Source organism: Brassica napus, chromosome A5, assembly GCF_020379485.1.
Source record: "Brassica napus cultivar Da-Ae chromosome A5, Da-Ae, whole genome shotgun sequence".
NCBI lineage: Eukaryota > Viridiplantae > Streptophyta > Magnoliopsida > Brassicales > Brassicaceae > Brassica > Brassica napus.
In genome coordinates, this window is record NC_063438.1 from 8,800,365 (window position 1) to 8,812,451 (window position 12,087).

A 12,087-nucleotide genomic window follows, 5' to 3' on the forward strand; every position below is an offset into this window, starting at 1 on the left:
CTATAGAGACAAGAGCTCAATGTCCGGTCTTAACAGTCATTTAAAGTCGGTCTTTGAAATGGCCATCTCTTTCTGGTGCTGTTGATTTTTGTTAGTATAAAAAAGATGGTCTTTTAAATGGTTTTACCAATCATTCGTTATTGACATTTTGTTTTCTTTGATTTGTAAATCTCAAGTCTTACATATATATAGTTCGAATCAAATTCGAAAGATAACATCTTTTATCATGAATTACATAATCAACATAAAAAAGGAGGAGTTTTTTACAGCTTCAAGTTGATTGATTTAAGATTCAAGACTAAGTTTTTTGGAGCAAGAGGGAACATTATTGAACATAGACGCCGGCAAAGACTTGGATACGAATCCGACGGAGAAGACAATATCTCCAGAGCTTGGATCCGATTTCATGGCGGTGATCGATGCCCAGATGAAAAGTTCTTTAGCTTTGATTCCTTCCACGTCTTTCACAGATCCGAAGCTGAGCTTCCCGGCGATCTTCTTCTCGTAGAAAACGGTTTGACCGGGGAAGTCGACGTAGCAGGGAGTGTTTAAGTCGACGGTGAAGTCCCCGCCGTCGGAGAGAGTGTACGATTTGACGTTATCGGGAAGAAGACCTTTGGGGAATCCGTAGCGAGGGAGGAGATCGTGGACGTCACCGGAGGACAGAGATGGGCGGTGGAGATCTGGAGATGATAAAGCGGTGGAGAGAGATAGGAGAGAGAGGAAGAGGCAGGAGAATGTGATCGAAGAAGCCATTGTTGGTGTGAATGATGTTGACTGCACTGCCAAGAAGGGGGGTCCTCCCTCATATAACAGAAATATTCAGGGTAGTTTAGGAATAATCTAAGTTTGTTAACACGACACGCGTACAATATTAAGATTTTTCTTTTTAAAGACAACTCTCTTTAATTTTTCTTTTGTTTTCGGTTACACTGCCAGGACATTCACATTTTTCTCTTTAATTTTTATTCAATCCGCATAAGATTTATCGCGGTGTATTTCAAATATATTGGCCCTACTGTATTTATCATTACTGGGTAAAAATTAAAATTTATTCTACTAAAATAAAACTAGATTTTGCGGATATTTAATAAATGTATAGTTTTGATATTAGTGTAATTTTTAAATATATATATATATATATATATATTCCATTTTAATGTTATATATTGTGTAACTCTATAATACTATTGTTAGATTTGTTATTCGGTATTATTAATATATAGTAATTTTTAATAAATTTGATTTTGTTATTAATTTTAGTTACTTATATTTTTAAGTTAGGTAACAATAAATAACAAAAACTCTCCTTCAAAACACCTTTTTTTTTAATTTATACATTTTACATCTAATATATTTTTAAAATTTATTTATTTATATTATCGAACAGATATATATAAGATAATTTATATTTAAATATTGTGTTAAAAAAATATTCTTTAACATTATATCATTTTAGTATCTTACGGGATGTATAAGTAAATACACTGTCTTGTATAAATAAAATAGCTTATTATTTTAGTAAATCTTATACATAGTAGTATCTATTATATTATTTTAGTAAATCTTATGGGCAATTCTCTCAAATAACATTTTTAAAAATTTTGTCAAAATAATCCTCAAGAAAAAAAAAGATCAAATAGTCCCTTTTTATTTTGATTTTTTTTTTTTAAATTTGAAACCCTATTCCCAAAACTCCACTCCTTAACTCTAAACTTTAAGTCTAGATTAGTTAATCCTAGGGTAAAAATGTAGTTTTACCCTTTAATAAAACGTAATTTGGTCATTTTCTTCATTGAAAGCTATTTTTGTGAAAATAAACTAAAATAGACTATCCTAGAGAATTTCTCAAATTTTATTGATATATTATATTTTTGGATGTTATGATATTACGTTTTTTTGTCATTAAATGAATATTTCAAAATGTTCAATTACTTTAATTTTTAACATAGTTTGTTTTTTCGTGTACATTCCAAAATTTTATATTTTGTTGGAAAATTACAAAAAATATTTTTGAGTCTAGAAGATTACATGAATTTTGAACTTTTTCTTTGTTACTACATTAATACATTATTTTATAAAAACAATATTTGAACTTTTGGTAAGAGTTTTTATATATATCTTAACATATTTTGTTATAATTCAAATAAAAATTATTTATTAAAATATATTTTTAAATAGTTATATATTAATATATTTATTATATAAACATTTTTAAACAACATATTGTTGAGAGTTTAAAAAAAAAGAGATAATATATAGTTGTAGATATAAAAGTTTAACCTATGCTAGTATATTTATTTTTGTATAATACTATTATATATTTTACAAATTTAACCAGTTTTAATGATGAGTGATAATTTATTTAAATAAAACTATCTTTAAAAAGGTTATTTTACCTATTTAATATAATTTTGTCATGTTTAATGCGCATATCATTTAGTTTTTTAATATAATACATAATATAATTATAAATTTATAAAAAAAAATATAGATTTTTATTTTCTTGTTTTATAATAAAATTTTAATTAACATTGATTTATAATAAAAGTATATTACTAATTAAGAAATTAATTAATGTGTTAGTAGTATTTTGTTAGATTCTTTTTCAACAGATTTTGTTCATTAAAAAATAAAATTCAATTTTATAGTTGTTTTATTATTAATGTATAATCAGATATGTCATATTTACCTAATTTATAAGTAGTCCTACTATGACTTGTTAAAATTAGATAAAATATAAGACACTAAGACCCTGTTCGTTTGCTCACCCAGGTGATCCATCTGGGTGAAGATGCAAATTGATGTTCGTTTTATGCATTATAATGCTACATCCAGATGGATCACCCTGCTGAATTTTTAAAAACTCATTTCAAATTCTCACCCAAATGAAGATGAGTCTTGATGGTGCATCTCGATGCAGATGCATCTAGTTCAATCCAAAATGATAAATGACAAAAACGACATTTTAAAATCAAAATATTATTTTCAAACCGTAAATTCTATTTTTTTGCATATACATTTTCCCGCTATAACCAAAAAATGCGTTTTCTCGTAAAAACGGAAAAACACACTTTCCCGCCAAAACCACAAGATGCGTTTTTCCGCAAAAAAAAACATTAAACACACATTTTCATAAAAACACATTTTTCGGCTAAACCAGTAAAACTACACTTTTTGACCAAAACCCAAAAAACGTATATTCCCGCCAAAACTCCAAAAAGCATTTTTTGGCCAAAACCGCAAAAAGCATTTTCCCGTCAAAATCAGAACAACACATTTTCTCGCCAAAACAAAAAAAAACACATTTTTTCGCCAAAACCGAAAAGCATAATTTTTCCGCCAAAGCCGGAAAACAGAATTTTCCCGCCAAAACAGGAAAATGGAATTTTCCCGCCAAAACAAGAAAATGAAATTTTCCTGCCAAAAACCGGAAAAGCGCATTTTTCCGCCAAAACCGAAAAACACAATTTTCCCGCAAAAACCGGAAAACAGAATTTTCCCGCCAAAACAAGAAAGTGGAATTTTCCCGCCAAAACCAGAAATCAGAATTTTCCCGCAAAAACCAGAAAACACATTTCCCGCCAAAACTGAAAAATACAATTTTACCGCCAAAACCGGAAAATAAAATTTTCCCGCCAAAACCGGAAAAACGTATTTTCCCGCTAAAATCGGAAAACATATTATCCCGCTAAAATCGGAAAAACGCATTTTTCCGCCAAAACCGGAAAACAGAATTTTTCCGCCAAAACCGGAAAATGAAATTTTTCCGCCAAAACCGGAAAATGTATTTTTTTGCCAAAACCAGAAAATATATTTTCCCGCCAAAACCGAAAAAATATATTTTCCCGCCAAAACCGGGAAACCGTATTTTCCCGCCAAAACCGTAAAAATGCTTTTCCCGCCAAATCACGAAAAATCCCACCAAAATCGTGAAAAAAACTTTTCCCGTCAAAAAGACTTTTCCCGCCAAAACTTCAAAACACATTTTTCCGTCCAAACCGCAAAAATGTATTTTTCCGCCAAACCCATAAAACGTATTTTTCCGCCAAACCCATAAAACGTATTTTTCCGCAAAACCATAAGAATGCATTTTTTCGCGAAAAACACATATTTCCTCAAAAACCGCAAAAATATTTTCGGTCAAAACCATAAAATGCTATTTTTCCGCCGAAACGTAAAAAAAAATATATTTTAGTTATTTTATTAACAAGTCCACCTGGATGCAGATGAAAATTAAAAAATGAAAAGCAAACGAACATAGTTGCATTCAGATGATTCATCTGGATACATGGACGAAATGAAGAAACGAACAACACCCAGATGGAGCATCTGGATAAGACATCTAGATGGACCATCTTGATGCATCTTCCAGATGTACAAACGAACAGGGACTAAATTAATAGATTAGACAGTGTGGACCAGTTTAACTTAACATTTTTATTTGATATTTGCTTTAGTCAATTATAAACAAAATATTTCTTGGTCGAAGGTCGTTTTAAAATCATCAAGAGAGTTTCAAAGTGGATTGCACCCATGATGTCCAATATCTCCATGGAGAAACCATTTTCCTTTGTGATGGAGCGGTTACGAGGCGATTTGAGAGACAAAGATTCGATAAAAGACCAAATCCATGTTTGGTTTCCTATATTTTCTCTCAAACTTTCTTGCAAAGCTACATCATTTTTTTCGAAATTTCTACAAATTCCTGCTCAACATGGCATTACAAGATATCAATTTAGAGTTTCAGACACGCCGATTGATCTACCTAAGGAGGTGGTCAAACAAGCGGCATATGAGAATTGGTTTATCATTGTGGGGAGTCCAGTCATGCCAAGAAGACAAAACGTTCGTGCAATTGTTGCATCTATGCCAAGGAACTGGGGTTTTAAAGGTATGTTCGCGCAAAATTACAGAAAAGAGACGTTTTCAGTTTGTGTATCTTTCGGAGAAAGCGATGGATACTGTGATGCGAAGGGGCCCATGGGCATTTGATGATAGGATGTTAGTCCTTCTGAAATGGACTCTTTTAATGGAATTGGAGCTGCTTAACTTCATCATGTTCTTGATACAAGTCAGGGGCATCCCTCTCCAGTTTATGAATCATGAAGTCATACATCACATTGTGAGAGCTATGGGAGAGTATATCCAAATGGAGTACAATGAAGAAGCGGGAGGAAGATGGAATTTTTCCGAGTAAGGTTGGAGTTGAATGTAACACATCCATTGAGATTCTAGAGGCACTTCCAGTTCACACTTGGAGTCAACACGTTGCTAAACTTTCACTATGAAATTGAGAGGCTTTTGTGAAGTTTGTGGGATGCTCACTTATATTGGGCTTGTTTTATCAACAATGGTGGTCCATGTCCAAATGGAGGTGATGATCATAATGAAGAGGAAAAAGTTCCAAACTAAGGAATCGTAATAGAGGAAGTGCATTAAGATCCAATTGGAGAAGAGGAAGCTGAAATAGAGGATCCAATTAAGGAAGAATATGAGAGGAACATTGAGGCTATTGAAAATGAAGCTGATGATGATGAACTATGGAGCAGAGCTGCAGTGGAAATGATGTATTCTTAGGATCTGAAAAAGGAGGAGATGTACAATCTTATTCCCAATAATCATTTTGGTGTTCGAGGAGAAATAGAACATGATCTCAAAAAGAAAGCTTGGATCGATGAAGCTAATGGAAGTAAGTCTAGGTTTGCTAGGGGTGAGAAAGAGGAATCAAGTGGAAATAATGGTATCGAAAGGAAGAAAGGATATACGTCACAATCTAGTGATGAGGATGCGGATGAAAAGATAAATGATGAGTCTGAACAGAGAGGCGCGGTGGGCCCATAACCACCACTACCACAATGAGGATAATGAGTTAAAACTATCAAGGATTAAACACTGACTCGATATTTCGATGCTTTAAAGAGATAAATAAAAAATATCTCTTGGACATTATATGTCTCAGAAACAAGATGTATATGTAAAGAGCTGTGGGTATTGGGTTTACTACATCTTGTAGTAGTTACTCCGGGTGAATAGAAGGAGATTTAACTATTATGGTTTGGACTTGGGCCAAAATTTTCTCCTGGGTATAATTTGGTCTACAATTTCACTCAGAAAATAAACAAGAGATTTTTGTGTTTAATCTCTACCAAGTAAGTCACAATTAAGTCAAAGAAAGTCCCAAGTTTACAAGGGGGTTTTCTAAAACATTAGTCTTTATTTCAGTCAAACTCATTATTAAGTCAAGCAAGTCTTTGACTTCTATTTTCTATGCATTATTTTTAGAAATTTATTTTTGATCTACGAAACATAATCATATAAATAAAGCCTATTAGACAGACTTGTTTTACATTAAACCTTATGTTTGTTTGAGAATAATTCTCGATCGTTCCTTGTGAACATTTCGATCTTTGGTGGATTCTCTTATAAATATATTTTTTTACATAATAATTGAAGATATACTCGATGAGCTTACATACAAGGGCGAATCCAGAGTAAATATTTAGTGGGTGCAAAGATTAATAATGTCCTAAAGGGGAAGCGAACTTGAGCTATTAAGGGGTGCACAACACTACTAAACCAACTCATCTAACTGATTTCTTTTGTATCTTTACGCATAAAATGTCTAATATTTATAAAATTATGGGTGCACATGCCACCGTTGTCTAAGCACTGGCTTCGCCCCTGCTTACATAGACTCCCAACATCCTATCAAAGTATATAATTGACTCGATGAGCTTACATAGAAAGAAGAAGCCTCATCTTCTGCATCTGCTCGTCCAAGTCCGAGTCCATAACACTCCCAATGCTTCCGAAAACACCCTAGATCGACATGACCGTTTCGTTCAGAATATGAAACTCATTTTTAAAGAAAACATCTGTCAGAGACTTTTCCGGAGAATCTATTTTCTGAGGTTTCTACTCGACTGATTAGTTATTTACTAGGATAGGATGCACGTGAATTTATATGAAAATTATTTAAGAAATATCGTATGAAAAAATAAAATTTATATTCTTGATCAAATTAATATTTCTGGCCCTTAACATTTTTCTAAAAACATTTTTGTTAATTACATAATTTATTTACTAATGAGCTCATCCTATTTTATAAAATATTTTAGGTCAAAAAATCACTTATTGCATAAGAACCTAACGTTTATGCCGAAAAATCTTAAGCATACTATTTGGTTACAATGAAACTATGTCAGTTCGGTTTTATATCATGATTTAGCAATTTGAAAGTTAATTATGGTTATGAGAAGTTTACATTCACGTGCCAAATCTATCTTCAATATTTTTTCTCATTTTTGTGTCGTTTTTTTTTCATTTTGGTTATTGCTAAATATTAATATTGACTTTTGAGTTTATTCTTATTTCATTATTTTATTTTGACCCGAGATTTAGAAAATATTTAAGATTTAAAATTAGTAAAGAGATAAGGCCGATGAGGAGAAGACATTGTGGCATCAGAGATTAGGGCATCCTGCCTTTGGTTTTTAAGTTCTTTACCTTTTGTTTCAGGTGTTTTAGACAATAGGGAGAAATTTGGTGGTTGTGACATTTGTTTTAAGTCCAAACAAACTCGAGGAGTATTTTCTGAGAGTATTAATAAAGCTTATGTTGCATTTGAATTGATACATGTTGATCTTTGGGGTCCTTACCGCGAACCATCTTCATGTGGGGCCGTCTATTTCCTTACAATCGTCGACGACTTCTCCAGAGCGGTCTGGATACATTTGCTCCTTGGAAGTCGGAGGTCAAAATGGTTTTACCCAACTTTTGTGCCTTGGCGCAAAGACAATTGGACGCTCAGTTCAAACGGTTTGAAGTGATAATGGAACAGAGTTTATGTGTCTTTCAAAGTACTTCTCAGCCAATGGAATCATTCATCAGATGTCTCGCGTGTCCACTCCACAACAGAATGGTAGGGTTGAACACAAACATCAACACATACTTAACGTGTCGAGATTTTTGATGTTTCAAGCAAATCTCCCCATCAAGTTCTGGGGCGAGTGTGTTCTTGCAGCAGCGCATGTGATCAACAGGACGCCGTCGAGCCTGCTGCATGGGAAGACTCCGTATGAGTGTATGCATGGCAAACCTCCACGGTATGAAGACATCAAGGTCTTCGGGTGTTTGTGTTTCGCACACAAGGCATCTCGTGACAAAGATAAATTTAAGGAGAGAAGAAGAAAGTGTGTCTTCGTGGGATATCCGTTTGGAAAACATGGCTGGAAGTTGTATGATTTGGACAGTGGCGAGTTATTTGTCTCACGTGATGTCGTTTTCACTGAGACATCATTTCCTTACGATGATATTGCAGTTGCTCTGTTGATGCCACCACTCTGCCGGTGGCTCAAGAGACGAATATCATATGTTGCGAGTCACCGTTGTTGGAGTCAAGGGGAAGTGTCGAAGTAGAAGTTGCTGTAACTCCAACAGTGGAGGATTCAACTGAGGCCGAGACTACTGAAGCATCAGCCAAGCCTTCTGATGTTGTCGTTGATGCAGAAAAAGAGGTGCAGAATCCAGTAACAGAGAGTGTTCAGGTGGAACAACTAGGGAGAGGACATCGAGTCTCACAACCTTCCACAAGACTCAGAGACTATGTAGCATACAACTCCCAATGTCTCGATAAACATAACACCACTCCTGCTTCGCCTGCAACGCCAACAAGGTCCTCAGCAACGGTCCAAGGTACGTCATCATACCCCATTTTTGCGTATGTCTCTGATGCAGTGTTCTCTGAGAAACATCAAGTGTTCCTTGCAGCCATATCCTCAGAGAAGGAACCAAGAAACTTCAAAGAGGCGATGCAATATCCACGCTTCAGAGACACGATATCAACTGAGATAGTAGCCCTGGAAGAACAGAGGACTTGGGATGTGACAGACTTGCCGCGAGGAAAGAAAGCGCTGTCTTGCATGTGGATATATAAGTACTAGTTTAACGCTGATGGTACGGTAGAAAAGCCCAAGGCTAGACTTGTAGTTTGCGGTAACAGACAAGTAGAGGGAGTAGATTACAACAAGACTTTTGCTCCAGTCGCGAAGTTAATGACGGTTCGAACATTGTTGGAGGATGCTGCGGCAAGGAACTGGGAGGTCCGTCAGATGGACGTGCATAATGCATTCCTCCATGGAGAGTTAGAGGAGGAAGTCTATATGCAGATGCCTCCTGGATTCGAGTCAGGTGAGTCTGGTCAGGTGTGTCGCTTGAGAAAGTCTCTGTATGGACTGAAACAAGCGCCGAGATGTTGGTTTTCAAAGTTGACAGATGCATTGAAGAAATTTTGGTTCAAGCAGTCGTATTCTGACTATTATCTCTTCACATACATCAAAGGAGATAGATCACTTCGAGTACTTGTGTATGTAGACGATCTGATCATAGCGGGGAACGATGTGAAGATGGTGACAAAGTTCAAAGCGTATCTGAGTGACTGCTTCAAGATGAAAGACTTGGAGAAAGCCAAGTACTTCTTGGGTATTGAGATTGCGAGAGGACCACAAGGGATGTTCTTGACGCAGAGGAAGTAGGTACTTGACATAGTAGCGGATGCAGGCCTGCTTGAGTGCAAGCCAGTTGTGACTCCAATGGAGCAAAATCACAAACTCTTGTCGGATAAAGGACTGTTCTGTAAGGATCCAGCTCGTTATCGAAGGTTTGTGGGAAAATTGGTCTATCTGGTTATAACGAGACCAGAGTTGAGCTACGCGGTGCTTGTGCTATCTCAGGTTATGCAACACCCGCGAGAGGCGCATTGGGATGCTGTTGTACGAATGATAAGATATCTGAAAGGGTGCCCTGACCAAGGCATTATGTTGAAGTCGATAAGTGATCTGCGTCTGCGTGTGTTTTGCGATGCAGACTGGGCGGCGTGTCCTAAGTCGCGACGATCTCTGTCTTCGTTTGTTGTCTTGCTAGGTGACTCACCTATCTCCTGGAAGACGAAGAAGCAGAACACGGTCTCTCACTCTTCAGCTGAAGCAGAGTACAGGTCAGTGGCGGTGGTGTTGCGAGAGCTCAAATGGCTTAAGCGACTCTTGCGAGACTTCGGAGTGCAACACTCTGCGCCAATGGAAATATTCTGCGACAGCAAATCAGCGTTGTATATTGCAGCCAACCCTGTGTTTCACGAGCGCACGAAACACATCGAAGCTGACTGTCATAGTGTCAGAGACGCAGTTCAAGATAAGTCGATCGTGACTAGACATGTTCATACAACAGAACAGCTAGCAGAAGCGTTGGGAGCTCCTGCGTTTCACTATCTGTTGGCCAAGTTAGGTGTTTGTAATCTCCACGCACCAACTTGAGGGGGAGTGTTAGTGATGGTTATGTCGGGTTAGAGTGTACCAGTTAGGAGATACGGTATCTTGGAGTATAAGTTAATAGATAAGAGATAAGTACGAAATACGAAGTAGTTGTGACAAGTATAGATCTGATATGTTGAGATCTCGAGTGTTACTAATATATATGTATGTTGTATGTGATCAATACAACTCGGAACATTCACAACATCTTCTTCCTTAGTTTACAGTAAGTTTCAGTTCAGTTTATTTACTTGCATAAGTTTATTGCTGTTTAGTGATTTTGATGGCTTGATGCAGTCATGTATAAGCATATGTTCTTACCGAGTCCTTGATTTTTAATCAGGAGTGTGGAATTGCTTACAGTTGTTTAACCCTCTCCTTTGCTCTTTTGAGCCGCTCTCTTCTTGGACCAGTGAGTGTTGTGTTTTTTTGTTTCAGATTGTAAGCTTTCTTTGAAATCTGTGTTATGGTCTCAAGTTGTGAAGCAAGTTGGTAAAGTTTTAGACTGTGTTTTTTTGGCAATATAATCTTCTTAATCTAACTCTATGTGATGCTATTGGTCTCTGCATATTAAAAGATCAGAAAAAGCTCCAAGGACAGCTTGAATCAGAACGAGAGGCGCTTTACGGGTCAAAACCAGTTCTAAGTCTTACAATAAACAGAAACTAACATATCATTATAGTGATGAGTATATTCTCTTAATTTCATTGTTGAACAAATTCTTTTCTTCACCTGCGTGAAGAAGAGGGCTTGATGTTGCTAGACTTCCCTCAAAGAAGCAGTCAATGATTCCAACGCTGTCGGTATCATCAGGTTACAAACATATTACTCAACTTCTTCTGAAATTTCTTAGTTACTAAATTCACGAAAGTGAAGTAGATGAGAGTAAACTTAAGTTAGTTTTTTTTTTCCAGGTTTCTGCTGATCAAAGATAGAGATTGGCAATATCTGTGGAGAGGCTTGACCGAGTTAGCGACATAATCAGAGATAGTAGACGAAATATCTTGCTGTATCAGTTCTTCAAGATATGAGCCAGCACGACAAACTCTCCTTCACTCGCATAGCAAGGTATGGTGCCAACATTACATCAATCGCACGCATTTGCTGTCTCAAAATCAAAACCATAAAGATGAAGACTATTTACTCATATACATTTACTCATTAGGTGCAAATGCATGACCATATACCTTTCGTATGTGAATGTAGCTTCATGGTGTGGATGAGGATGAGGTTTTCAAGGCTATCTCTTTCCCCCTTTGTTGCTTGGTGTGATTTCCCACACAGCTGCATAAATATCTTTATGGTCCTCCTCCTTTAGAATACAATAGTATCACCTTTCTTTAATCTTCTTTAATGTGTTAATGTCGGAAACTTTTTGCCTAGAAAGAAACTCTATGTCTCCTTAAATACTCTCTACTGGTACTGATTTAGTTGCATCTCTTGTGTCTCAATCAAAAACAGATGGGGAGAGAAAGGATCAGCGACAACAGACGCATACACAACTTTCAGAACATAAAGCCAACAATCGAAACAACAAAGTGAATGGGTCCACAGCAACATAAGCGGAAGCAGCATTAGTGGTTGCTAAAAGACCTGACTCTGGTGGTCAACAAGGCTATGTTATACATTTTCTCGCCAACCATTTTCTTGTTAAGTTTGATCCTTCACAGAAGATATAGCATTACAACGTTGGAATCTCTCAAACCCTTCAAAGGAAATTACTCGGATAATCAAACAAAAACTCGTGGAGACTAGGCAGAGTAGCTACTCTGGTGCT

At 36.1% G+C, this 12,087-nt stretch overlaps 2 protein-coding genes and 1 long non-coding RNA gene across 3 annotated transcripts; 2 read left to right on the top strand and 1 right to left on the bottom strand.

Annotated features, from left to right (window-relative positions):
* Positions 1-137: 137 nt before the first annotated feature.
* Positions 138-997, bottom strand: LOC125609471. The gene has a single exon (XM_048780939.1). It carries the CDS (start codon positions 754-756, stop codon positions 286-288), a length of 471 nt encoding a protein of 156 aa, XP_048636896.1. The 5' UTR covers positions 757-997; the 3' UTR covers positions 138-285.
* A 3,960-nt stretch (positions 998-4,957) lies between these two features.
* On the top strand, positions 4,958-5,844 carry LOC125608546. The gene is made up of 3 exons (XM_048778970.1): positions 4,958-5,196; positions 5,313-5,403; positions 5,581-5,844. Exons 1-3 carry the CDS (start codon positions 4,958-4,960, stop codon positions 5,842-5,844), a joined length of 594 nt encoding a protein of 197 aa, XP_048634927.1.
* Positions 5,845-10,386: 4,542 nt separating this feature from the next.
* On the top strand, positions 10,387-11,818 carry LOC125609472. Its single transcript, XR_007339742.1, has 3 exons — positions 10,387-11,123; positions 11,225-11,378; positions 11,517-11,818. It is a non-coding gene; the product is annotated as an uncharacterized LOC125609472 (long non-coding RNA).
* The last annotated feature ends 269 nt before the right edge of the window (positions 11,819-12,087 follow it).